This window comes from Vombatus ursinus, unplaced genomic scaffold (assembly GCF_900497805.2).
Source record: "Vombatus ursinus unplaced genomic scaffold, bare-nosed wombat genome assembly UNPS02014798.1, whole genome shotgun sequence".
NCBI lineage: Eukaryota > Metazoa > Chordata > Mammalia > Diprotodontia > Vombatidae > Vombatus > Vombatus ursinus.
Window position 1 is genome coordinate 55817319 of NW_020954576.1, and position 27939 is coordinate 55845257.

Sequence of the window (27939 nt, forward strand, 5' to 3'; positions counted from 1 at the left end):
TTGTGCGCCATCTTGGGGAGGGAGGGGGAGAAAAATTTTAAACTCAAAAGCTTATGGAAGTAATTGCTGATAAATCAAAATAAATTAATAAAAATTTTAAAAAAAAAAAAGAAATTCTGTTGTCAAAAGCTCCAAGTTTGGCCTCCATTTTAACAGTTCAGATACAGATGTAATGCATATGCCAGACCAAGAGAAAAGGAAGGCATTATATAATGGCTGGGAACCACTCAAGGCTGCAATGACTCATAAGGTCATAGATGGTCTCTCAGGTATCTTCTACCTCTGAATCTATGACTTAATGACTTAACCGCTGAGGGCCTCAGGCAACTCTCTAAGTTGAAGAAAAGATGTCAAACTGAACTGGTATAGGAAGTTCCCTATACCAATAAATACAGGTTCAATCAAAAAAAAATGCTTTTGAAACTTTCAGGAGCCAAGTTGTTAGAACAACTTTACTACAACAGCTAGGTGGTGTAGTGGATAAAGAACTGGGTTTGAAGTCAGTTAGACTCCTCTCCCAGACTTCAAATCCAGCCTCAGACTTACTAGCTCTGTGACTCTGCTCGAGCCACTTAACTCTGTTTGCCTCAGTTTCCTCATCTATAAAATAAGTTGGAGAAGGAAATGGCAAACCACTCCAGTATCTTTGCCAAGAAATTCCCAAATGGGGTGACGAAGAGTCAGACACTACTGAAATGACTCAACAACTACAATACTGACTTGTGAATGTCCACTGCTGAGGTTCAAATGATTGGTCGCACCACTCCATTACTAGCAGGGTCTACTCTCTCACCCCTCACTTCACTTGCCATCACCCTGTCACCTCTATCCTCTTGTAGTCAAATTTTCACTGTAATCTCCTAAATTCTTAAGAAAATTTGCAAATTTGTTATTTACCCTGGAGAAACCTTTTTAAATCAAGGAATTTGGAAAGCACATTTATACATACACTCACACCAAATTCATCTCAAATCTTGGTGGTTTTTTGTTTAACCATGTTTATTTTACAAAGGAGTTAAATGACTTGATTCAGGGTCACAAAATAAGTGAGTAGAAGTGGGGAATGAAGTTTCCTGTGGAGAGGTAGTAAATAGAAGGAAGTCTTGTATCCGAGCTGCAACATCAACTTATACTCACCAAAAGAGTTGATGTTGAAGTGCGCCCAGAAGATGATGATGACGAAAGTGTATTCTGTTGTGTAGATAATGTGCTAGAAAGATACAGAGAAAGTATTTTCAGTCAAAGGACCTCAGCCATCTCTTTCTTCTTGGGATGCTAAATCAGGCAAGGAGTCATGAAAAAAGGGGGTGGGTGGGGAACCAAAGGACCAGAAGGCAATCACTCTATTTGAAATGATCAGTAAAACAAGTGGTTGCTGGAAAATGAAGGAAATTCCTTTTTGCCTCCAAAGTTCTTAAGTCATCTGATTATAGCAAAGCCAGGGCTATAGCAACCTTTGCTAATAATAATAACAACAGCAACAATCAACGATTCATAGAATTTTAAGATTTACAAAACGTTTCACATAGACTATTCATTTAAGCTTAACAAGATCATTCTGCTAGTAGATGTTTGAGGCAGAATTTGAAACCCTTCTTGACTTCAAATCAAGTACTCCATATGCCACTCAGGTAGACCTTCTGTTAAGTATCAGCAAGGACCCCAGAGGGCTACAATGACCAGTAGCATCCCCATTTACTCACCTGCTGTGTTGGGTGGTGGTAGTATTTGGAAGCTCCTCACTGTGGCTCAAGCCACCCAATGCAGATGAATGCTGATTGGCTGTGGTCAGCAAGGAAGCTGCAGATACCGTGTCATTGAGAGGGGGGATGCTGGGAGCAGAGGGTGAGTCAGATTTCACCGCAGGGCCAGTAGCACCTAAAAAGAAAGGGGAAAGGAAAGGGAAATTACAATTTTAGAAGCCCTGCAGGGAAAGAGTAAAGATGTGACCACTATTCAAAGTTGCATCACCTATAAGCAAGTAAAATTATTAATTACTTATTATAATAAGTAATTATTAAGTCTACTTTGATTTCTATAGAATTGATTTTCTTTACAAAAAACCCAAATATTTGAAGTTATTATTTTCATTTCATTTAAAAAATAATTTTCCATCTCATTTTCATAAGGGAAGGGGGAAATCATGATATCCATTCCAAACAAAGAAACTAAAGCAAAGGGATGTTTAAGATTTGCTAAGATCAGTAAGTCAGAACAGAGGTAAGACTATAACTCTCTCCCAGTTGTTGGCTCAGAATTCTCTTCAGTAGACTATAATTTATCATCTAAGGCAACTGTTTGCAGATGTTTTACAATGGAAGAACCTTTCACTTTTAAAAGACTTACTTAGAACCCCTCCAGTAAAAATTTTAAAATATTTGTAAATATCTGTAACTATTATCAAATGATGTCGACTTTTAAAAACCTTTGATTCACATGTTGTTCTAAATCTATCAGCATTACAAACTGCTTTAGTGCAAAGGGTATATACAGCCTTTACCTACTGGTGTTTTGTAAATGAGAATATTGGACAGATTTAATAGCTTACCCTATAAAGATAATTAAATCTTTATTTCCTCATTTATTTTATATAAACAAAAATCTGGGAGTGGGGAGATAGAGATTATTTTGATTCATCACATTTCCACTTCGAAAAAGAGTTTTATAATTTTTACTGCAGTTTGTTGATCAATAAATGCCTTTACAACTTTGTCAGAGCTATTTTTATAAATTTTGTATCATTAATACATTGTGTGTCAGAATCACCATAAGCACAAATTGAATACAGCTGTCATATGTATATTTCTTTTATATCTGAACTGGGTTTGTGAATATTTGTTTTTACTGTCCCTCTTAGACACCTTCACTTTCTTCTCCCTTCAAATTCTTTAATCTTGTCTAATCACATTTTTTTTTGCACATAGTTTTAAAAAAACCATTAATAGAAATACATTCTAATCTTTTAAATTCCTTCTGCTAAAACCAATAATCAACTCATTATGTATTACATGTATTACATGGTACTACTGGATATGCTTAAAATCTGATTCTACATGAACAGAAACTTGATCCTTTTGATCCCAATGTTCTTCATCCTATCTAATGGTTTTCTATAATTATGGAGCATATACATACTGTATACAACTAACAGAGAGCAAAGCAGATGGGTTGTTTGATTTGCTGTGCCTGCCTGCGAATATAACTTTCTTTTTCACGGACATCTTTCCAATAACTTTGTGGAATCGAGTTTGAGAAATGCTGATTATACAGATACTAGAAAGTTCATAAAACAAAACACCTTTAATTAGAGAGAAAACTGAAGAACACTCACCTTCAACAGATTGTGTGTTCTGTAACTGTGTGGCCTGCACGGAGCTGAAGCCATTCTGGAGCAAGAAATAGAGACTCAAGTGAGGGAGGGCAGGTTAGCATTTGCCCAAGCTCAGCCTCTACCAGCAAGCCTTCTCTTCCAGAATTCAGGGGAAATTTACAGGTTAATCAAAGGATTAACACTCCCCACACCCAGATAAAGGAATTTGTGGGAGTCTTAGAAGGGAAGATGTATGTGCATTAGGGTACAGCAAGTGATGACCCCCTATCTACTAAGGAAGGCCAGAGCCCTAAAAAGATGCTGGAAAGACTCACAGAACCAGACCGTGATCCTTAGGGGGAATGTCTATGGAAGTAATGCAGTCCAGCCAAGCCATTAATTTGGCAGCCTGTAGATCTGGCAATCACTCCACATTTCCTCTTGCATACGCTGTCCCCCTCAACTGGCCACGAGGCAAAGCCAGATGAGGTCTACTGGTATGCACCTAGCACTCTAGCAATCAGATATCCCAATGAGATGGGGCAGGCCCTGGACTAGACACAAACCCTGCTCCATCAGCTGGGATCTTTACATTTATTCTTCCAGGGAGAATGATTCCTTGGTGCCAAGAGACCAGTCAGCTGGGCTTGGCCCAATCGCAGCAATGTGCTCTCCTTTCCTGCCTCTGCCCAGGTGCTCCCCAAGGACCCTCTGCAGCATTTGTAGCAAGGTGAAATGTTGAACCAAGGATTTTGTCCTCGTGTTCTCCCAACCACCTACCAGGGGCTGCTAAACAACCTACCTTTGCCTGAGTCAGGTCCTTCTGGGGAGACGAGGAGATGGAGTTGGGGTACCGCCGAGTCTGTGTGGATCTCTGTTCATAGAGCGGGCCCTGAGCACTGTTTTGGGAGGTATAGGTTGTCGACTGAATTGGGCCGCTCTGGTAGCCAGACTCCTGACTCTGGTTGGATGAAATTGTGGATGAAGACTCACTATGTGGGATGAACAGAGAAACACACAATCATGTGAGGAATAGGTCAAGCTTACTAATAAACAAGGGTTTTCAGGAAAGGCCCTACTAGGCTATAGGTCTAACTCAATCCCCATACAGAAATCCTGTAACACCAAGTTACCAAGTCTGAATCTCTACCATTTCCTCCTGGCAACTTTCAGGATACAACATGCGCCCATAATACCAGTGGCACAGGCAACAATATAGTTCAGAAAACCTGACTGCCAACTTTGATTAGAAGGCACAAAGGATTCGCCAAATGTAAAACTAAATAGGAGGGACCTTAAATGTCAAGAGTTCAAACTCCAAATCCATGTAGGAACCTCTACAACATTCAACACTGAATATCTGTAATAGGTAGTATTTATACAGCATTTTGTGGTTTGCAAAATTACACATATTATCCCATGTGATCTTTATAACTATACAAGGTAAGTGCTATTATTATCTTTATTTTACAAATGAGGAAATTGAAGCTAATAGAGGGTAAGTGACTTGTCCAGCATCACATAGCTAGATCACATAGCTATGATCTGAGTTTAAATCCATTCCATCAACTACAACACCAACCTGTAAAGTACTACAGTCTATATCAGGTTTGTAAATTCCCTGACAAGTAGTCATCCAGTTGAAATTTACCTCCCTCTTATTTATACCCATTTGGTCCTAATTCTGCCAAGCAGCAGCACTTTCGATATCAAACCACTTCCTGTTCTCCAATAGCTAAGTAACCAGAGAGAGATAAAATATCTATTTTGCCTCTCCACTCCTTCAGGAGGATCAGCTATTCCGGATCTTTAATTTTCTCCCATTTTAGGAGAAAAAAAAAAGCCACGAATATGAATGGGAATAGTGCTATATTCATAGTATGGGCAGCCCAATGAATATTTACATTTTGAGTCCTAAGCATCGTATTCACTCTCTATTATTCAACTTAAGCAAATTTAACCTCAGGACCAATTCTTGGGAACTGCGTTAATTCAACAAACATTTACTAATATAACTACGAGGGTCAATGAAAAGGTTTCCTTGAGATGATCTAGTTTCATTCTCTCATACTGCCCAATATTTTATTCAACTTCATTCCTCTCTTTAAGCCTTCAAAGTTTAATAGGCAAGTTATTGTTAATTACTTTGAAAGGGAGTCTTTTCACACCTGTGGAGTGAATGGCTACAGGTGGACAAGATCATGTAACTCCAAGGTTTTCTGTTACATATCCTAACCTTGGGAGCCACGGAAAAAAAGCCAAAAAAGAACCTACAGCTATTCATTAGTCATCCCTCACTCTAACAATATGACCCAACTCTTTTTCCAGATCTCTCTATTCACATCTTTTATGTCACTTACATTATGCAACTGTACTCACACCTACCCATACTTACCATGTACCTTACATTAGCCCCCTCCCAATACACACACTTAAAATACCACTTAAGTGGGGAAGAGAATAAGCATTTATATAACACTATCCAAGAGGCACTGTACTAAGTAAGAATCTTTTACAAATATTATCTCATTTGGTCCTCACAACAACCCTGCAAGGTAGGTGGTGTTATACAGATTTCATTACAGCTGAGGAAACAGAGGCAAACAAAGGGATTTGCCCAGGGTCACACAGCAAGTGTCTTGAGTCTGGATTTGAACTCAGGTCTTCATGATTCCAGGTGCAGGGTTCTATCCCTTGCACCACCAGCTGCCTCCAAAAAGCCAATGACAGCAAGTTTTTCAGATGTGTTGAAGCCTACACTTACATCATCTGCATTAAGTCTGAAGATTTACCAGAGGAGTCAAAAAGGCATATATTAATTACTACTCCCTTAAAAAATGACACGACCCTGATAGTGTTGATTTAAAGGAACACTAAACATAAGAACATCAACAATTAAAATGCAATTCTAAGATCTGAAAAAAAAAATCTACCTTCAACATCTCCCCTACCTGAAACAGATTTAGGCTAGTTTTGGAGTCTTAAAGTGACATAAACCTAAACCACAGAAAAGCAGGCAGCTCTGACTTGTACCTTGCAGTGCTCGTATAGAGACTGCTTGGAGTCTGACTTGACGAGGCGCTCGTGGTAGGAGTGGACTCATACTCTGAGAGGACAGGCTCTGACCCAAACTGTAATGCCCCAAACTGCAGGTTTAGCCCTGAGATATCCGCTGAGCCAGGCATCTCCACTGCCAGAGCAGGAATCTGTAGAAAGGAGACAATAGGAAGGAAGGTGTGAGTTTTAATGAAACCTTTCAACAGGTTCATAAAGTTAAACTACTCTATAACTTTTGAAGATTTCACAGTCACATACTAAATGTATGTAGCTGTTACTAAACTAAATAGATATGTAACTGTAAATCGGTCCACTCTTTCTTTCATCCAAGGATAAAAATGAAGATGATAATAGCTAATATGTTTACATAGCTCTTTAAGTGTTAATCTCATTTGATCCTAACCATAATCCTGTGAGGGCGATACTATTATTATCCCCATTTTTCAGATGAGGAAACTGAGGCTTTCAGAGATTAAGTAATTTGCCCAAGTACTGTCTGAGACCAGATTTAAACTCAAATCTTTCTGATTCTTTATTCCAGCGTTCTCTTCACTACACCCCCAGGTAGCTCCCACCACTCAATATAAACCAAAATACTAAAATAAGCACTTTTTATATTGTCAAAAAACTGTAAAAAGTAGATGCTTATCAACTGGGGAATGGCTAAATAAATTAGAGTACACAAATATAATCAAGTATTACTGTGCTGTTAATAAGCAAGGAATATGAAGAATACTGATAATTTTAGGAAGCTTTATAAGAAATACAAAATAAAGCGAACAGAATCAGAAAAATAATGTACACAAGGATTATAATATTGTAAATGGAGGAACTCCAAAGTGAATGCTGGAAAATGATGATAACCAAGCTTGGCTCCTAATTAGAGATAAAAGAATGCCATTCCCTCTCTTCTTTGCAGAGTTAGAGACCATGGTTATCGAGTACTGCATTTAATTTCAGAATTTTTTGATGTGTTGAGCATTTTGCTCAATTATTTTTCTCAGTTAGAAAGGATGGCTCTCTGAGAAAGGAAGAGGAGAGGGAGGGAAGATGCATTGGGAAATAAAGGCGATGTAAAAAATATTGATAAAAATTATCAAATGAAGGCAACAAGTTAGGGGTGTAACTAACTCCCCTATGACCTTGAACATGACTTGCCTTAAGTTACTGCCTGTATCTATCTTGACAGGCCCTCATAAAACTATGCCAGGTCCCACAGTCCAAAGTACCAAGAGATCAGGTACCTTCGAAGTCAAGGAGGCCTTTTTCTTTTGCTGCTTCAGTTTCTGCTGAGCCGGCTGGGGGCTGGAGGACTGGTTGTCTGAAGATCCCGGGGACATCTGTGGAGCTGAGGTGGACTTGCTCGGCAATGGAGAGGAAGGGGCCGGAGGTGCAGTTGTAGAGGTGGTCACTGCAGGTGGCTTTTCCTGCAGGAACACCTCCATCATGGCTGAAGATGGGGTGAAGGCCTGGCGTTTTGTGAATGGGCTGTGGACTGCTGAATCTGTTGGGTTCTTCAAATCTGTTTGGAGAAAAACAGATGTATATGTATGAGACCAAGCAAAGGGTACAGAATGAACTATGAGAAAACTCTGGTCTAAAGTCCTAGATTGTGCCTAAGGGATATCAGTACTCTCTCAATGCAGACCAAGAGGCTGGCTTCCTTCTGATTGACACTATCACCATTCCAGGGCAGAGATATAAACAGAGAAGCTCCTTGGGGCTGACTCTTTTGTCAAGTCATACCCCTGGTTCTGAACTCTCCAAAGTTGGAAATATCTGCTTTTCACAATCAACCCAGGTGAACCAGAAGAAACTTTGTGAAATCTCCTGGTCAATGCAGGGTCTCCAGACCAGGATATAGGAACCCATTCAATCAGATAAGAATTAAGATTTATAGCCTCATAAATTCCTGTGATTCCCCAACTGCCTGGGCTCAACTTATCCGGCCAGGGGAAGCTAATGTGGGAAATGAGTCATTTGGCTGCCCCTTTCATCACCCCACCATACATCTCTACCTACCCACTAGCAGCAACATTCCAACAATAAGGACTCTGACCTCCTGTCTTCCCTTACCATACTGCACCAGCGATGGGGATTGTGTTGTAGAGCCCATGTCCCAAGAGGAAGTGGTGGTGCTCCCACCCGACTGAGAGTGCTGAGCTGCCAACTGGGCCAAAGCCTGGGCTGTCTTGAACTGCTCCAAGAATTGGGAGCCTGTGGTGCTACCACCTTTAGCTTCGCCGACATCACCAAACCCCTTTCCTAGCATGCTCACCTGCAGATCAAGACAGAATCACAGAATTTCACTAAGGAATTCAAATGGAATTACTAGCTTAGAGTGACATAGGCCAGGTGAGTCAAGCCTATATTATACCTTCATACCTCCTGCAGGGAAAAATGTCAATGGCTGTTTTTATAAAACAACTAACTTGATTATCCATGACAATGAGGGACAAGAAAACCACAAATAATTGAAACATAGATAACCCAAAATATCATTTTAGCCAATAAAGCAAGACTCATTTCCACTTCTAGCTTTTCCACAAGAAGCCAAAGGACACCTTGGGAGTTTCTCCTCTCTGCCCATAAGTAGATGAGATGAAGAGACAAAGCCAAAAGGCTTTCACAAACCCTACACTGGATAAGTCAAATCTTATGGCTTCAGTAGCAGGTTTATGCCTTATCTGAGTTTTAAAAACAGAAAAGATGACTCAGTCCAAGTCCTATCAGCTGTCCAAGCTTATACTGCTGAATTTATTGTTTCCATGTCACCAATTTGTGGATGAAAGAACTAGCCTAATGATTATGCCCAGATAAAGCTACCTCAAACCCATTCCAGATCAATCAAGCTGTCTCATTTGTTCTAGAAAATCTGCAAAGAAGGGAATTTATCCCAATCTTCCTTTAGCACTTATCCACCACATCATAATGCCAGCAGTCTTCCTCACACCTAGAATTTATAAGACTGCAGCTCAGGTACAATTTCTCTTATTCTATCTCTATCTCTACCAGGAATAGCAAGAAAATAAATTACAGGAATTCGAGTGAAAGTTTCAGGATTACAGGTGACAATCTCATATCTCTAATGAATTATAAAGAACTTTTCTAGTACAAGGTACTTGACCAGGAGTGGAGAACCTGTGGCCTTGAGGTCATGAGTGCCCCACCCCTGTACTAGACAAATGCTTCATAATATTTCATTATCCAACATGACATATCACAATTAAGTGAAAATACTAGAATTCTAAAGTGATTTTTAAAACAAACCAATACTGAAACATAATTTATAAGAAATCAATTTAATTAACTCCAAAAGACTCACAGTGGAAAATGCTATCCACATCCAGAGAAAGAACTATGGAGTCTGAATGCAGATGGAAGCATACTATTTGCTCTCCTTTTCCTTTGTTGTTTTGTTTTATTGCTTCATTCTCATGGTTCCTCCCATTAGTTTTAATTGTTCTTTACATCACGATTAATGGGAAAATATGCTTAATAGGAATGTATAAGTAGAGCCTATATCAGATTGCATGCCATTTTGGGGAGTGGGGAGAGGGAAAAAATTTGAAACTCAAAATCTTATGGAAGTGAATGTTGAAAACCAAAAATAAATAATTTTTTTAAAAAAGTGCCACTGACCTCTTTTATTAATAAAATGCTAGCATTATTAATAAAATGACTGATTGCCCAGGAAAAAAAATCAATTTAATTCAATCAATATTTGAGCCCTTCATTACATGAGGTCCTGGAAATATAAAATAATAATAGATAAAATCAGAGATTTCGAGCTGGAATGGATTTATTTAGTTCAACCCCCTCATTTTACAGATGAGGAAAATTAGGTCCAAAGAACTGAAGCAAGTTGCCCCAGGTCAAACATATAGACAGTAAGAAGTAATGCCAGGATTTCTTCTGACTCCAGATCTAACCCTCATACCATACCACCTGTTGACCTCAAGGAATTGATAATCCAATTATGAATTAAACTTATAGTTCTTCTCTCGAGGAGGTTATGCAGCATGAAGCAATATGTAAAAATATTTCATAACCTGAACAAGGGAAGGAATCAAGCAAATCCTTAACCTAACACAAAACATGCAACATGTAGGGTATGAAGGTGAAGTTGCAGTAATGGGAAATATCATAGGTTAATACTATTAGGCATTTCTCTAGCATCGTATCTTTGGCAACAAGAAACCTAAGCCCTTTAGGATCAGAATGTAAAACAGTCTTAATTCCACATGCAGCAGGGTTCAGGCTCCAACCAAATTTCACAGCTCTAGCAAGTCCGAGGCTTCATTATACTAAGGTTTAGTGTGTGGGAACAAGATTAAGAAGGACTAGCTAATTTGATTTTGAATAAGATACTCAACCATGGTCCAGGATACCATCTTCTCCCTCCTAAATACCCTTTTGTAACAGTCTACTTCCATTCTGGAAAGAGTACTAGGGATCAGAAGAATTAAGACTCTAGCCCTAGCTCTATTAACTAGCTTTTTGACCTTGGGCAATTCATTAAACTTTGCTTCCATCTAATCACCTATAAAATGAAGTTGATAAACTAGATGATTTCCAAGGTACCTTTCAACACGAAGACTCTCTAAATCTTAATTCTCTTCTGGATTAAGACTTCCAGAATCATTTTTGTCTCAAGATGTGATGAACTTAACAAGAATAGTACCTGCTTCAGCCTCTGTCTAGCACAACGCATCATATTTTGGCTCAATTTAACTACCGTGGATTTTGGAACCAAGTCACGTGGTACAGTTTTTTTGTTGAAGGGTTTGGTTTATGGTAACAATGCAATTTCTGCCTCCATCATGAAAAAAGAAAGATTGTTGCCTATCAAACATTGTAATATTGTCAACCTCATAAACTAGAAAAAAAAGTGTTCACAATTTGATTTGAAGCAACCTCTTTCTCCTTCTTGAAGTTATCTAATACTGTGTTAACTCATTCAAACTTATTACAGGACCCTATTTGACCAGACACCAACTTTTTTCCTATAGCTAGTTCTATTCCACCATTTCTATACTCGAGTCACAGAAAAACAGACTAAAAACTTTTTAGCTTCTGACTACTTCTTGAAGGGGATGGAGCAGGAATTGGTGAAGATTTTCCCCTACTTACCATGCTGTGATGGGAGAAGGTGCTTCCTGATGCAGGCTGCGATATGGTGCTCTGCTTTGAGTTACTGAACACCAAAGGCTGGGCCAGGGAAGGAGCCTGAGATGGATCCATATTGGTTGACTCATTCTCCATTGAAGAAGGTGTCTTCCCTAGTAACACAGCAAGGTCGATCCTAGCAAAGAGAGGAATAGTATTTGAAGAACAATGGTTCTTCCAAGCACCCCCTAATAACTTTGATTCAGTTATAGCATCACAAGTGCTGAGAGGCAAATTAGATGACAAAACCCGAAGTTTTTCTTCTTCTATGTGGAATCCAACAATATAGAGGCAGCCCTCAGCAACCAGTATACTAAGTAAACATAAATATAACTATATCCAAGTGGCAGTTTGAAAGAATACTACTAATATGCCAGGTATAATGAATGCAAAGGTTTTCTAAAGCTTTGTTTTAGCATGAATTTGATAATTTAGTAGCTTAAGTCTTGGCTTGATATAGTAACTTGATAATTAGGGCTGAATTTGCTAAAATTCAGGAACTTCACCTGTAAGTTTGAAATTTGAATATGTCTCATCAACAATGTATAAAAATCTAAAACATGCATTTAATACAAAGCATTTTAAGAGAGATTCTTTCAAAAACTAAATTTTATACCACTTTGAAAGCCATTTCTGATAACATCATTACTAATATCCTACATTTGTCATCATCACTGGATAGCCATTACAAATGGAAAAAAAGAACACCAAATCCAATAGCTGACAGGATTGGTTCAAGAAACAATGAGGACTGCTGAACAGAAATGCCCCTCAGAATCTGATGGTTTGACCTTGGCTATTCTGGAGGATAGGGAATGACAACGGTCATTCAATATCCAAGAGGGGCCTAAATCCTATTAGACTGACCAAAGGGGCAGCTATATGGCACAGTGGATAGAGCTCCAGCCTTGGAGTCAGGAGGACCCGAGTTCAAATCTGGCCTCAGACACTTCACACTTACTAGCTTTGTGACCCTGAGCAAGTCACTTAACCCCGACTGCCCCCCCTACACACACACACACAAAGACTGACTAGATAAAAATCAGCATTGTAAATTAAGTAGATATCCTACTGAATTTTCAGAATTCAGAAGTGGATCTTCACCTGAATCCCAGTAAGGTATTTACTTTGCAAGAAATTAGGTTTATGGGCCAGGAACACTGAAGTTAAACTGGACTAAAAGCAGTTTCCAAAAAAAAAAAAAAATCAGAAGCACTAACACGTGGGAAAAATAGGAAAGGCCATGTGTAAAAGGTAGTAAATAAGCTAAGCTTTAAAGGGAGAGTTATGGATTCCAAAAGGCGTATGTGAAGAAGGAGAATATTCCTTGCAGTCAACCTGTACAAAGGCACAGAGAACAGGATAGTTATGTAAGAAGACAGTAAAGAGACATTTATCAGAGAATTGAGGTGAATCTAAGGCTAGAGTTTACATCTTAACAAAAGTGAGTGATTTTGGCTTATAGGACTAATATAACAATCACTTAAAACTGCTTATTAGAGGTTCCTAAAAGTATAGGAAAAAATAGAGACTTATTCAAAATTCATCCCCATAGTCACCTCAGACATACTAAGACAAAGTTTATTATACAATTTTCTTACCTCTGACCAGCAGTGATTGTCACATTTTCTGCAGGCAGGGGCACTGAAGACACATTAGAGGCAGTGAAGATCTTGGTCTCAGAAAGCTGGAACAGAGATAAAGGAATGAGTCACTACCAATTCCAAGTAGGCTGTATTCAATGAGATGCATGGAAAGAATAATTTAGCCTCAAAAAAAAAAAAAGAACCCTGTGCTGTCTACACCCTTGATAAACCAAACAACTTATTTCTTCAATAGATTTGAGGTACTCTGGTCTGGAATTAGGGAGAACAGATTAGACAGACATGCCTCATCCATACACATACACATACACACACACACACACACACATATACATACACATATACAGACTGTGATTTTATTCATAATAAACGTGAAGTCGGGGAACCCAACAGAATAAATGATCAAAGGTTCACAGGATCATAGATTTAGAGTTTCAAGGGGTAAGGGGGATAGAGGTACATCTAATCCAACAGAAGATGAAACTGGGACTGAGAGATAAAGTGAGAGGTGAAGCCACACAGAGAGTAAACAGCAGAACTGGGATTCAAACTCAGGTCCTTTTGACTCTAAACCCAACACTCTTTTCACTGTATCACACTGACCCCTCCATAAAGCCAAACAAGTAAAAGAACAGTGTCTACAATTGAAGAATTTGGCTTTTATCATTATGAGAATTTCTTTTAAAAATAGTAGATTTAATAAAATTTAATCAAAGGGGTAGAAATCCTTTTTTCAATATGATTGAACCAATGTTCCAAGCTTCTGGAAGACATAGGAGAATTTACTTAAATGTTCAGCCAATCTGCTCGGGTGACAGTCACTATCTGATGTTCAATATGCCTTGGAGAAAATACTTCAGGCCTGGCAACTAGTATTAAGGATGGTATTTGACACTGTCATTTCCTTGGTCATTCAGTCATCCATAGTGAAGACTTCACAAAGAATTGGAACATAAGGAAAAATTGCCAACAAAACAGGGACTCATTCTTAGAAATCAACCCTGAGGTTCAAAGCATGAAAATTTCAGTTCAGAGCAGGGATATAGTTATTTCAACTCAGGTAGCATTTACCTAAGCCATCCTAGAGATCTTCTTTTACATGTAACTTTACATAATTGCAAGTGGGGAAGGGATATGCTAATGGAGTCTAGCAACATTAAACACAAAATGAAAGGGACCATAAGATCAACTACATTATACACTTGAGGGTAAGGATTCATTATCATCCACCCTTCTACTTCCTTTGCATCTCACACACAGCCTCTTATGGAGTTATACAGGGAGTAAGTGCTTAAAGTGACTATAAAGTGTTGGTTATGCTGGGTCTCGGCAGTTGTTACATAAGTTAATACCACCAGAGTTCTGTTTCTAACATAATCCCCAGGACTTGTCACTTTCCTGGCAGTATGTCTTACAGTAAACTGCCATAGCCAGGCATGTATATATAGTTCCAAGGTATAGTTATGTGATAGAACCTATATCTGTATAGGCTCCTCGCCCAACCCCACCCAAGTGGCTTCCTTCAATCTTACTTATCCCTGAAGATGTCTTTACATGCCACTTGATATGTTCACGGGTCAACACCCCACAGTTATCCACAGGTTGCTAAGACCTGATTTAGACCATTAATGGTAAGTGGAGGTCTGGTCAACTTCTACCCCTGAGAATTCAGTTTAAGAAGACTTTTGGGAGCGCTTACATCTTCATTCCAATCTTCTGTACCCCATTCCTCTGTTGCAGTCCTCCATGCACCTAGAAGCAAAGCAAAGAATTGAGAAGAGACCTAAAACACTATGAGGTAAGACATACTTCAGAAACAACTCTAAAATGTTTTTCAGGCAAAAAACTGATAGGGATCTAGTAGTCAGAAAAGATTGCCAAGCACAAAATCATGGCCCAAACCCTCCCAAAGAGACATCTCTGAACATAAGATTTTACTAGGGTTATGGCTTCATACTCATCAACACGGCCTTTTACAATCAGTTCAGCACCAGCCACAAAAAAACCAACTATCCACCCCACCTCCCACAGGGCAACATCCTTTATAGCACTCAGCCCTCTGGCCTGGTGGAAATTACTAGGTCATACAGTAGGATGGTAACAGAAAACATAAGCAAGAGCATGCAACTAAGCTTACTTAACTGGGATAAAAAAAAAAAACCAAAAAACCAGGTGATCTGAAGAGAGATGGCAACACTGATTTAACAGCACAGATGGACTCAGTAAAAAATGGTTTTGATGATGGTTGATGACAAAGCAGTGAAGGAAGGATGGGAATCTAAATCTAGAGCAGTGAAGTAGAAGGTAGGGTACTGTAGTAAAATGGGCCAGACTTGGGAGTCAGAAGAGACCCGAGTTTATATCCTGGTTCCAAAACTTACTGTGACACCATGGTCACATGACCTTGATGAAGTTTCAGTTTCCTCATCTGTAAAATGGGGATATTACTTCAGATGATCTCCCTCACAGTGTAATGTGAGGAAAAAAGCTGTGCTAACTTTAAAATCCTATAGAAACATGAGCAATTATTACCTGCCATTTACTTAATTTCAAGGTAAGGACATGATTGGCTCAACTAGATACTAAAAATAAAAGATCTGATCCCTCTCAAAATCCACACTGCGGAAAGGTATATAACACCAAAGGCAGGACTAAAGGACACAACCTCTAACTCCTTCAATTGCAACAGGTTTATCTATTGAGTACGGAAGAGGGTTGGAGAGAAGGTAAACAGGTATATGGCAAAAAGACTTTATTTGTTGGTTCTGATTGTTTTTCTCTCAGTTTAACCTGGGAATCTCTGGCTCCATTTCATATACTGATGCCTCCCTAAGACTCACCCTATCTTTGTCTAATTTAAAAAAACAAACTCTAGTCTACTACAGTTTGGGGTAATGGGGTCTATGGGAGAAAAGACTGAAGCACAAGAAGATCCATTCCATAGAATATAGATATAGAATATCCCTCATCTCTAGTTCTATATATTTCTATCATCTTCTACTTCAATCTACTCTCGTAAGATTTTGGGGCAGTGTGAGGGTATTAAAAAATTAGGTGAACACTGCTCTACTCTTAAGACTTTCTTTGGCAACTAAACAATCATATGGTACCTGCCTGGTTAAGAGAAGGATGAACTCCCTCTCTCACTCTTTCCAAGGCCAATTCTCAGAGCACCTCCCTAACTTACACAACAGAGTTAGATTTCTCACAAAAGAGAATGATTCTTGATGGAACCAAGAGAGAAATAAAGCCTGTAGGCTCACATTTATTTTAGTCTCTGAAGCAAAGTATTTATGTGACACTTGCAACTTCCAACTCAATATCAACATAATAAAAAATTTGTTACTTTCAACAAGAAGATGTTTGGCACAATGATTTTTTTCAGCAACATCTTAAAACTCTCCAATAGGAGACCAGACATTCTTCAATCTGAGCAGAGATCCAACTCTAATCTACTCAAGCAGTAAACTATATCATATTCTCCCTCTGGAAACACAATTTTCTCCTTCCTTCCTCCTCTTCCTTCTCCTGCAAATTTCTATTCCAACCTGGGTCAAGCCAAAAGACTAGCTAGCAGGAAATTTCCTGGTGACTTTGGTGGGGAGGGAAGAATACAGGAACCTGACTGATATTGCTTCATATGAGCTGCAAAGTGATAGCTGAGGGTGGGTTTAGAATAGAACTGTGTAGAGAGGACTAAGGAACAGTGGGAGCTGAAATGCTTTTGATGACAAAGAATTATCACTTCCTTCCAATCAACAGAAAACACAGAAAGCAAACATCAAATATTCACTAAATTAAAAAAATCTGAGAGACAGACAGACGGAAACAGCAAGATATAAGAATGACATATCCACAGATATTTCAGTTTATAAAAAGCTATAAAAATAATATCCGGGGCAGTTAGGCGCCTGGATGTATCATACCAGGAGCAGTCTCAAATTTTCGGGGATAATTTGACCCCTCAACCCCCATGAAATCAAGTCCTGAAACAAAAAAGAAAAGAAAAGAAAAAACAACCAGTGAAATTTTGCTTATGAATGAGAACGTTTGCCCCCAGTACACAACTCCTACTGTACCTGTGGATATTTGGGGGTAGATTTTTTTCCCCTAATTTTAAATTAAGAAAAGATGTTGGAAGTTGCTTATATGGAAACACAAAAATGGATCATGCATGAGAGTATGTTCATATCATGAATTAACAATGATGGAAATGTATGAACCTATACCTGAAGCTTTAACAATAACAGGATGATTGATGGTATATCACACACAATTTCATTCAGTCAAAAATCATAAGATCTCAAACTCTAGTATCCCAAATCAGCCCCCCCACTTTCCCACTTTAGCATATAGGAAAATAGTCCTCAATCAGCCAGTTTCTTGTTGAAGATATATTTACTGTTTACAATCTAAGGCTAGGATCCTGAATTTAATTCCTCTTTCTAACTGAAAGCAAATTCCTATAAGCCTGCCCTTAGCTCTGTCAATCAAGACAGATTAAGACCAATGGGGCTAAATATCAAACTAATGTTCAAAAACATTAACTTCAACATTCATATTAAAAAGACCCAGACCAGACACCTCTACCTCCCAAAGAACCCAGATGAATGAAGAGCTGGCTACCCAAGAGTTGTCTACTCTACAACATGGAGTTAAAATAGGAACAGGACATTTGATGGCAGAATGGTCAGACATAAGGGGAATTCAAGGTATCTATCTGGCCAATAACAACTTTAGCCTCCGTTCAATGGGGTAGAGTGGACTCAGGAGACAGCAGTTCAGTACACGGAAAGAGCAAAGAAAAATTAAGGGAATATCTTTTGGATAAGAACTTTAGTTCAGGCCAAGAAGCCCCCAAAACTTTAGATATTATCTCCACCTAGATCTGAAGTGGATAGTAATGAATTTGTGGTTTTTCAAGGTGCTAGAATCCAAACATCCCTCATGACTAGAAAAATGATAACAGCCGGGGTTCCTGATGTTAAACAACTGCTCAACCAGGCAAAGGATACCTTCAAAAGTGGAAGGAACTCAGGGAGAACAAGGAGCCCAGATTATATTTAAAACAAGACACACAGGCGCACGCGCGGGCGCGCGCACGCACGCATACATACACACACACACACTCACTCCCTTCAAAAACAAAATAAAACAAAAACACATTTTGTTAGTGCCACACCAACTTAGCATCTGCTTTTACATTCACATCCACTCTGCAGGCAGGTACCAAAGCTGGCTCAGAAGAATATACATGTACCCTGGGTAAAGCCCCATAATGCTCCACCACCCAAGAGCATCTGCAGAAGAGAACTGGGAGTGCTGAGGACCTCTTCCTTGCCTGACTACCTCTATCAGACTCCCTGATGGAGAAAGGAGTGAGGCGGTTTTCAACCTTGTTACTAGAAAGCAAACTGGCAGTAGAGAGCTTTGGATTAGGGTCATCTCCTCTTCGGTAGACAGTAGTTTAAATAGGCCCTTCACTCTTCTCCAAGAACAGAAGTCCCAATGAATACTCTAATTCATTTTAGAAATCTAAATGGTGAATTCTAGAACCAATCCTATCACTCATCCCAAAATATTTTTTCTACATGTCTCTGTTACCCAAAAAGATTAGTACCCCAGATTCCCAAAGGGATTTGGGAATATAACATATAAAGGTTAACTCACTCGTCCCATCATCTGGCTCAAAACTGCCAGTATTGTTCCACGTATTGCCACTATTATTGCCATAGTTTTCATCGGTGTTGGTTGGTTCTGCATAATCAGCTGGGTTAAAGGTTCTAAAAGAGAGGAAACAAGACTTAAAAGATTCTCCAGTCTCTAAGAACTTCCACCAAATAGCACTATAATGAAGACAGTGAGACTCTTGAACCCTACTGTCCCCAAGTCCTGCACAGAATGGCCCCGCTTCACAAAACCCACTTGCTGTCTGTTGTTTTCTCACTGGCCTGCAATGTTTCATAGTAAAGCCTCAACTTCACACTTACTGCCTATTTAAACTAATATAGCACTATCCATCACAAAACTCCTATGGGATTTCAGATAAAAGTAGCAAACATCCGCATTCAAGTGAAGCTGCCAAGCAGGATTACAAGAGACAACCCAAGCAGCAACCACTGTATAAAGCAAAGAAGTAGCAGATCACATGCCCTTCCTCTTATTCATCTCAGGAATCTTCTGTGTGGGATTTGGGGTATAACTAGGAAGGAATATCTTTTGGTCTTATTTTGGGATTTCTTCAATTACTAGTCTAATCTAGAACGGGACAGTATATATTTAATTGCTTTAAGATATTACCATATCTTAATCAGTATGGCAACACCTAAAAGGAAAGAAGATAATTTATTTTCTAAACTTGTAGTCAATGAAACTTACCCCATGCCTTGGGCAGAAAATCGTCCTCCCCTCCTACCAGAGCCACCTAGAAATAAAACGAGAAAAAGTTTTAAAACATATACTCACGTCATAAAACTTACTGAGGCAGCCTTGGAAAAACAGATGCTGAGTGGATAGTTTAATAAAATGCTCTCTCTACAATTTCACGAAGAGGATCAGTTAATACGAGTCAGTCATTACTAATGACAAAGATCTCCTCTCCTGTCTAATCTATTACATACTCATTTAAGTACATTAATACCCACTACAAAAAACTGCTTTGATTGTATCCCTCACCCAAAACAACAACCCTCAGTTCTTGCAAAGAACTTCAAAAATGATGGCAAGGAGATCTCATCTCAACTCCTTTGAAAAAAAAAAATCTCTGCAAAATAAATTTCTTGCCCCCCAACCTAGCAAGATGCTCACCTCTGCCTCGTCCACGGCCCCTTCGGCCTCTTTCTGTGCCTCTTCCAGATGGGCCTCCAGTCTTAGCACCATCCAGTCCATTTTCCTGACCTCGAACTAAAATATAAAGATGCACAAACAAGTAATCACAACAGGGTCAACAGGACATATTCAGCATAAGAGAGGATTAACTAGAATATGAAAACAATCTTAATTTCTAGGGTATTTGGAGAAAGGTGGGTAGTTTTACAGATTTACACTGGCTAGAAACAAAAAATCGTACCCAATCCCACCGGGATTTAACCCACATGTGGATTAAATCATTACTACAAGTATTTATGGGATGGTCACAGGAGAATTTGGCAGCACAGATAGAAAAGAATTTATGCAAGGGAGACAAAGATCTTCATAAAAGGGAAGGTGATTAGGAGAAAGGAGGAGTGGTTTAAGACTTGAATCCTCCCCTTGGAGGACACTGCTATGTTCCTAAAGACTAAATCTCTTAATAGTAATTGACATTAATTATTAAGGTTTGCAAAGCATTTTATATACATTAACTTATTTGATCCTCACAACCTAATGAGATAGGTTTTATAGGTAAAAGGTATTCTCTCCATTTTACAGATTAGGAAACCAAGGTTTAAAGAGGTTACATGACTTGCTCGTTGTTCCATGACTACTAAATGTAAGAGGCAGGTACTGGACTCAGGTTTTCCTGACTCCAAGTCCAGCCCTCTATCCACTATACCATGCTGCCTTGGTAACTCAGTAGGTTTTAATAAAACCACATGCATACACTCTCGTCCACGACTGGCGCCTCTTCCCCGCCTTGGTGGTCCACCACGTCGCCTGCTATAATCCCTATCTCGGTCTCGATTCTCTTTGCCTTCCTCATTGGATTCCATCTGTCCGCCATCCTTCTGTCCGGAGACTCCCTTCTTTTTCCCAACCATTTCCCAGGAATGCTTAAAAAAAAGGTGGGGGGGGGAGAAGTTACTAGTCTGCAAGGCACAGACTATTCATAAGATATCTTAGACTATGCCTGAGAAGGCTAAGCATTTTCTCATCTTCTTTTCTCAATTTCAAGTTCTACGTATTCCCCCACATATCATCCTCCACACAGACGAAAACCGTAAACAAAGTTAAAAAAATGTCAAGTTACAGGCCAATAATCCTTAAGTATAGTTCTTCCTATAGGTGAAGCATCTATAGTTCCCAATCAGCTAAGACCATGTCCAAGACCATTTTCAAGATGTGTCCATCTACAATGCTTGGATGATCAACCAAGAGACCTTACTTGTCCTTCTCTCTCATATCTGTTTATTTTGAATTGAGCATCAATTGTTTTTGAGTTAGTATATCCCTCCAAAAGATCAAATATCCTATTCTAACCAACTGAAACAAAAAGGAGACTAAATGCTTAACTTGAGAAAATGTTTATTTTGTTTTGCTTTTTAGACTACTAATACAATTTTTAAAATAAGTTTTATTGATGTCTCTTGTTCTCATTATCAGTCATTTCTGGAAATACTTCTCTTTCCCATTGGTTGTTACTCAATTTTCCTTACAACAAAGAAAAATTGAAGCAAAAATTCCTGATTCAGAGACTGTGCCTGATGACATATATAACATTCTACCTTTGTAGAACCCACCTCTCAAGAAGAGGGGGAAATATATTTCATTATTTGTTCTAAAGGCCCATTATTAGTTTTTTAATGATTTAAAGTTTTTTAACTTAAATAAACTGTAGAGTTCAAACATTTACATAGTTGCAGAAACTGTATATATTCTTTTGGTTCTGCTTATTTCACACAAATCTGCCCAAGCTTCTCTCGATTCCTCATAATTGTCATTCCTTTCTGTACAATAATCTTTTGTTATATATTTACTGCAGTTTATTTGGCAATTTCGCCAATCAATGGATACCCACTGCTTCCAATTCTTCACTTAAAAAAAAAAAACCAACCTGAATATTTTGGAATACATTGGATCTTTGTTTTATCTGTGATTTATTTTATTTTATTTTAGGCAATTGGTGTTAAGTGACTTGCCCAGAGTCACACAGCTAGTAAGTGTTAAGTCTGAGGCCGGATTTTAACTCAGGTCCTCCTGACTTCAGGGCCAGTGCTCTATCCACTGTGTCACCTAACTGCCCCCAGTTTTGATTTCTTTCAAGTAAATGCCCAACCATGGAATTGCTTGGGCCAAGGGTATAAATAGTTTATTCACTTTTCTTTTTCCTCAGCTAAGGACACTAATTCAACCTCTAGTTTATAGTCAAAGGAATTTTCTCCTTTTTTTTTTTTGTGCTTTTTGGTGAGGCAATTGAGGTTAAGTGACTTGCCCAAGATCACACAGTTAGTAAGTGTCAAGTGTCTAAGGCCAGATTTGAACTCAGGTTCTCCTGACTCCAAGGCTGGAGCTCTATCCACTGTGCCACCTAGCTGCCCTTAGGAATTTTCTCAAAGAATGAAATTTAGATTTGAAGAAAAGACTTACAGCTCAGAAAATCAGCTAAATGATTTTGTAAACATAAACCTCAGATAAAGTAAACTTCTTAGAGATATTAAAAACCTCAAATTCAACACATCCTAGTTCACATAGTAATACTACATATTCAAAATCAGTCACAGACAAATACTTTAAAATAGCTGGGCAGGCAAAGGTTCCATTTCATAACCCAAGATAGTCAGGAGATAGCTCCCCAATCATTCCATTGAACCAAACAACAATGGCCATGATCCTCAGCAATTAACTAAACTATTAAAATAAAAAGTGTCCTTTCAAGAACAAATGTTCCATCCATAGTTCCTAAGTGTCATCTCATCTTCCAATCCAAGTTACCTCCCCGGACAGCACATTACAACAAGTGAGTCATTTTATGTTCAGGGTAGCTTCAATGGATCAGTAATTGCCCATGGTTAAATTGCTTCATTGTTACAAGAACCTTTAGAACACTGGAAATTAGATTCAAGTAAAACAAAACAACAGTAATGAATGACCACTGGATTTTCTGCTGATATTAAAGGGGAAAAGAGAAGACCATAACAGAAGTATCACCTCCCTCCTCTTTACTTGATGGCAGTGTCATCACTGCTGACATCTACACATAGGTCCTATAAAATAAAGGGTTGCTACAATTTTCTCAACATCACGTTAATCTGTTTGGATCTCAACTATCCAACCAAATTCAAAATCACTGCAAAATTATCTTGTTTCCCACTGATTTCATGAAGTAGTGATGAATCTATGGCCTAATTCCCTAGCTTCGGTCTTCCCTTGCATGATTATGGAAGGTTAGAAGTGCTAAGACAGATGTGTGAAAAAGATGGCGTGGGTTAAAAAGCATACCATAATTCATATCTGGGACCTCAAGCCAAAGGCCCTCATCTTCATAAAAATCTCGTAAACTCATGGCCTTAAAATTCAAACTCCTTCAAAATTAACCATTATTCACAAACACTTTGAGAAGAAAAAAAGCAGGGAGGGAAGGGGTGGGAGTAGTGTCTTCACTGGATATTTTTGTTCTTATAAGTCTTTTGCTTAAGAAAAATTAAGAGAATTTCTCATTTTATGCTAAATATTTGTCCTTCCCTCATTACCAAGATAAGGTCAGGAAAGCTACAAAACTTACTGTACCTCTTTCTTCATTAGAAATAGGTTCAAAAGATGAAACAGCACTGTGTGATCCTCAGTCAATGTTTATGGGAATGTACTGAGTTTAGAATGGTGCAAAGATTGTGACTTTGACTCTTCAGCAATGAAAATGACCAATCCAGTCTCATAATTAATAACTAAGAGTATCAAATGCTGCCTCTTACAATTCAAATATAGCCTTGAAAATAGTCACTAGCCTAGAATGAATTACAATTTATACTGAGCAAAGCAGAAAAGACACATTTTATCTGTTTACCTACCAGTGTTATCTCCTTAAAGGAGGGCTAACTGGTTAAAATAAAGGACACACCATATACTACACACACACATAATTAATCTTTTGCCACCTTTTAATATGGCTGTAATCTGCTGCAAACAAACTTCCAAGAAAGTTCCCTACTATCTGGGAGGATAATGCTTTATTGAAAGTATGCAACCCCATTTGGTATTATGCAGGGATCATATCTTCCAATGGCACCCAATACTACAATATCATAAGCTAAGCACCCTACCGTATCCGGGTTCCCCTCCAGCAGCACATTGATAGCTCTATTGACATCTCCATTGCAGTCATGCAATGCAATCACACATTCATCCTGGTTCTTGCCTGTGATATCAATCAGCTGCAAAGAGAAAGACTATAATCACCATGAGCCAGTTTGTATCTCTCATAAAAAGAAAATTGCGGGGCAGGAGAAGGGGAGGAATCAAGGAAAAAGAGAGATGGAACAAAGAGAAAATAAGTACCTTGAAAAGCAAACTAAATAACATTTTGAGGTTCTGTATCTAAAAGCAAAATATCATCAATACCAGGTTGGCTATTATGGTTGTACATAGGAGTTTATCTATACTAGCTTAAAACCAACTCGGTACCAAATAGAGAACAAATCCTCAACACACATTTATTAGTGAAAGACAGTATATGACAGAGCCCATTGAATCTGGCACTTTAGGGCCATTGGCATCATTGGTATTGGTATCATCATCATCATCATCACTAGTATTTATATGGCACTTTAAAGTTGCAAAGCACTTCACAAATATTTTATCCTCACAACAATTTTTGGGAAATAGCTATTATTGCCATTTCATGGATGGGTAAACTAAGGCAAGAGATAGGTTAAGTGATCTGTCTGGGGTCACACAACTAGTTAAGAATGCAACCATATTTGAACTTTGATCATCCGATTCCAGGTCTGGTGTTCTATCCAATGTGCCACCTACTGCCCCATTTAAATGTACTATATATCTTTGTATGTGCAAAAATATAAGAAGTGCCACAATAGTTTGAAGTTGATATGGAATATACATCAACATTTATTCAACAATTAACTGGAAAATAAAGGTCAGTATACAATACAATACAGAATATACCTGCCCAAAGGAGTAAGAAAGAAATTCAGACTAGGGGGAAAACTTGTTTCTTGGCTAAGGTCAGTGACATTTCAGGCTATAAACATGTATAAATGACATAATCCTTCCAATGTCCCTGGAAGAGTCAGCATCTTGAGCTATGCAGGAGGCATGTATGGTTACTTGATAGCAATACTTCCACCCATCACCCTCCCCTTAAAAACAAAACAAAACAAAACAATAAATCGGTATACTCACTTGCTTCACCTTCTCCTCAAAGTCAGCATCATTGTGGTCCGATATCATCTGTGCAAGTCTTATCTGTTCTGCAGTAGCCTATGAGTTGAGATGGAAATCAGGAAAGTATGATCAGGAGAGTACAATGAGAAACAGTGAGGACAGTGCTGTGCAAAATAATTTCAAATCTCTTTCCTTTTCCTTTAGAAATTCCTTTTCCCCTTACAAATGATAGGGCACCAAGGGCTCTAAGACCATCTGACAGTACTTTACAGTTTACAAGGTATTTTCACATATACATTTCATGCTATTTCATTTGATCCTCATAACGACCCTCTAAGGTAGATAGGGCAGGTATTATTATCCCCATTTTACAGATAAGCAAACTGTGGCTCAGAAATGTTAACTGGCCTGTCCAGAGACATAAAAAAAAAGTAGCAGGATTAAGATTTAGCATTCAATTCCAAGTCTTCTGAATTTTAGTGCTCATTCTGTTCATGCTGACATTGAAGCAGCAGTGAACACTGAATAGAGGACTTAAAGAGGGAGAAGTAGCCATTAATACAGTTCTTATAATATCCAGTCATTTCACTAAAAAGAGGAAGCTGCTTATGTTTAGCAGAGTTTTCCCCTTAGCAGCAAAAGTTTCCAAAATGCTACACTCAAAGTGACTTGGTCACAATTCTAAATGTATGCTCAATTGTAATTTTTATTAGAAAAGCCCACCCAATTTCCAAGGTTGCCTTTTTGCTTCTAAGGCTAGAAATATCTTAAGAACAGCAGGTATGGCCTGAGGATAGAAACAATCTTCCTACTGAATGACCATTACAAGAATATAAGGTACTTAGGACCATGACGACTTGCTTGATAACAAACTTAATGGGCACCAGACTCCATTTGCTGGGAACAATCCTGAGAATAGTTGTGAAAAAGAAAAAGTAAAGGGAAGTCTCTCTGAGCAAAAGTCTCCCCCCACCAAATAATGGAATACAATTCATTTATTCACATTAATAACCAAATATGAATTATTTACTCACAATAGGGACCAATCAACAACCAATTGGCTATAAAAAATAGATCTACATCAACCTTCAAAAGAACCTACAAAGTTTGGTTGCCAGATGGTTAATTTTCCCTTTTAAACCTGTAACTGAACAATGCCTATGAGTATCTTACTGGACAATTTTTGAAAACTAAAAAACAAACAAACAAAAAAAAAAACACCAAGCCCAGGGAAGAGGCTAAGTCCAGATGTGAAGGGAAACACAGATAAAACTTCCAAAGGCCCCAAAGGAACAAGACAAAAGAGAAAGAAAAGATCAGACCCAGAAGCAGGGAAATGGCTAGCCATACATAGGCTAAAGAGTGGAGTCACAGTGAAAAATCTAAGAAATTAGGAAGATACTATACTAGAGGGCCAGAAAAGGAAAAGAAGTGCTATTACCAAATTGTAGCCATAGGGGGTCTAAAAAACAAAAGTCACATAATCCCTTTTCTCAAAGCCTCACACAGCAACATGAAACAGCAAAAGAAAAAAAAGGCAGTTTTTTCTAACAGCACAAAGAAAGCATCCAGGGAGAATAAGAGACCTAAGATCTAATTCTGAAAAACAGAATACAGAAAGAAAACTCAAATCACAGAATAAAGCTGTGCTGGATGTAAAGCTTTATCAGCCATTTGGGTTGCCTAAACTCTACTTTCTCTCAAATTTCTTTACCTGTGGCCTCTGCTTGTGCTGTGTCTGGTTCTGTGTCTGTGTCTGCTCCCAGTTTCCCCGGGCTCGGTTAGTGCCCACTGATGTCATCATTTACAGTATATACAAATAACAGTATTTACAAGGTAGAATGCTGGAAAAAAAAAGTTTCTTATTAGAGATCAAATATGATCAAAATATATTTACCACTCACTGTCCTCACTCCCCTTTAAAAAAAATTTTTTTTTAAATCATTCGTCTCTAGGCACAGCAAACCAAGAGAATGTATCTGCTTTTAGGGAAACATCATATTTAGATTTATAAGCTTCTTAAGGCCTTGGTTTTTAACCCGCTTTGTAAAGCACAGTGTATTGTATTTATTATTGGCTTGATGATGGGCAGTCACATAAAAAGTACAGAAAAGTTACCAGCTCATTCCAGTTCTACTAGTCCTTAGCAAGTGGGGCCATCTTTAAGTCTACACAACATGCTGATTAAAACACACACACACATACACACACACACACACACACACACTCCCTAAGACTCAAAACCCCTTCAAACAAAGAGTCTGCTCAATTACCTTTACGTTATAGAATTATCAAAAAGTACGAGTAGAGGTCTTCTATGAAGGGGATCACTAAGCCACACGCACAACAAGAAAATCAGTTCAAAGTATCCCTACCTAAAAAAATACATAACCTCTACCTCTGAAATCCAGGCTCTATCTCTAATACTCTCACCTCCTTTAAATTTTTATCTGTATACATGATGTGCAGGCTTCTTTTTTTTTAAACTAGAGCCTTCCAAAAGAGACATATTAACTCCAATGACTTTGCCTGGAATCTCAGCTCCCCCAGCAATCCTTGTTCCCTGTCTTTGCAGTGGCTTCTCCACCTAACCTGCTGGTCAACAAACCCCAAACTCTTAGGGTTCACAACTGCCATTATTATCTGCCACAGCTCTTCTGAAGTCGAATATCCGAGAACTGCAGAATTAGCCAAAGCCCAAAGCACCCAACACAATGTCTTACTTGTAAGGGGAAGGAAGCATTATAAAGTCATCTCATGACT

General features: G+C 38.5%; 1 protein-coding gene and 1 non-coding gene across 16 annotated transcripts in view; both read right to left on the bottom strand.

The window, feature by feature from the left end:
- LOC114050208 (ubiquitin-associated protein 2-like) overlaps positions 1–27939 on the bottom strand; it is a 45048-nt gene that overhangs the window by 13722 nt on the left and 3387 nt on the right. For 11 of the 15 annotated variants that reach the window (XM_027871854.1, XM_027871852.1, XM_027871849.1 and 8 more), the window contains exons 2-19: positions 26891–27020; positions 25195–25272; positions 24096–24206; positions 20723–20891; positions 19948–20043; positions 19519–19564; positions 18811–18923; positions 17067–17126; positions 14840–14892; positions 13138–13223; positions 11501–11672; positions 8444–8645; positions 7612–7889; positions 6344–6516; positions 4113–4302; positions 3332–3386; positions 1704–1878; positions 1138–1210 (exon numbers count right to left, since the gene is read on the bottom strand). In XM_027871854.1, the coding sequence (XP_027727655.1) occupies positions 1138–1210; positions 1704–1878; positions 3332–3386; positions 4113–4302; positions 6344–6516; positions 7612–7889; positions 8444–8645; positions 11501–11672; positions 13138–13223; positions 14840–14892; positions 17067–17126; positions 18811–18923; positions 19519–19564; positions 19948–20043; positions 20723–20891; positions 24096–24206; positions 25195–25272; positions 26891–26980 (2220 nt within the window). In that variant the 5' untranslated portion in view covers positions 26981–27020. The remainder of the gene's footprint in view (positions 1–1137; positions 1211–1703; positions 1879–3331; positions 3387–4112; positions 4303–6343; positions 6517–7611; positions 7890–8443; positions 8646–11500; positions 11673–13137; positions 13224–14839; positions 14893–17066; positions 17127–18810; positions 18924–19518; positions 19565–19947; positions 20044–20722; positions 20892–24095; positions 24207–25194; positions 25273–26890; positions 27021–27939) is intronic. The other 4 variants (XM_027871857.1, XM_027871856.1, XM_027871855.1 and 1 more) reach the window with 1 other exon arrangement.
- Positions 3675–3815, bottom strand: LOC114050269. The gene has a single exon (XR_003569974.1). It is a non-coding gene; the product is annotated as a small nucleolar RNA SNORA58 (small nucleolar RNA).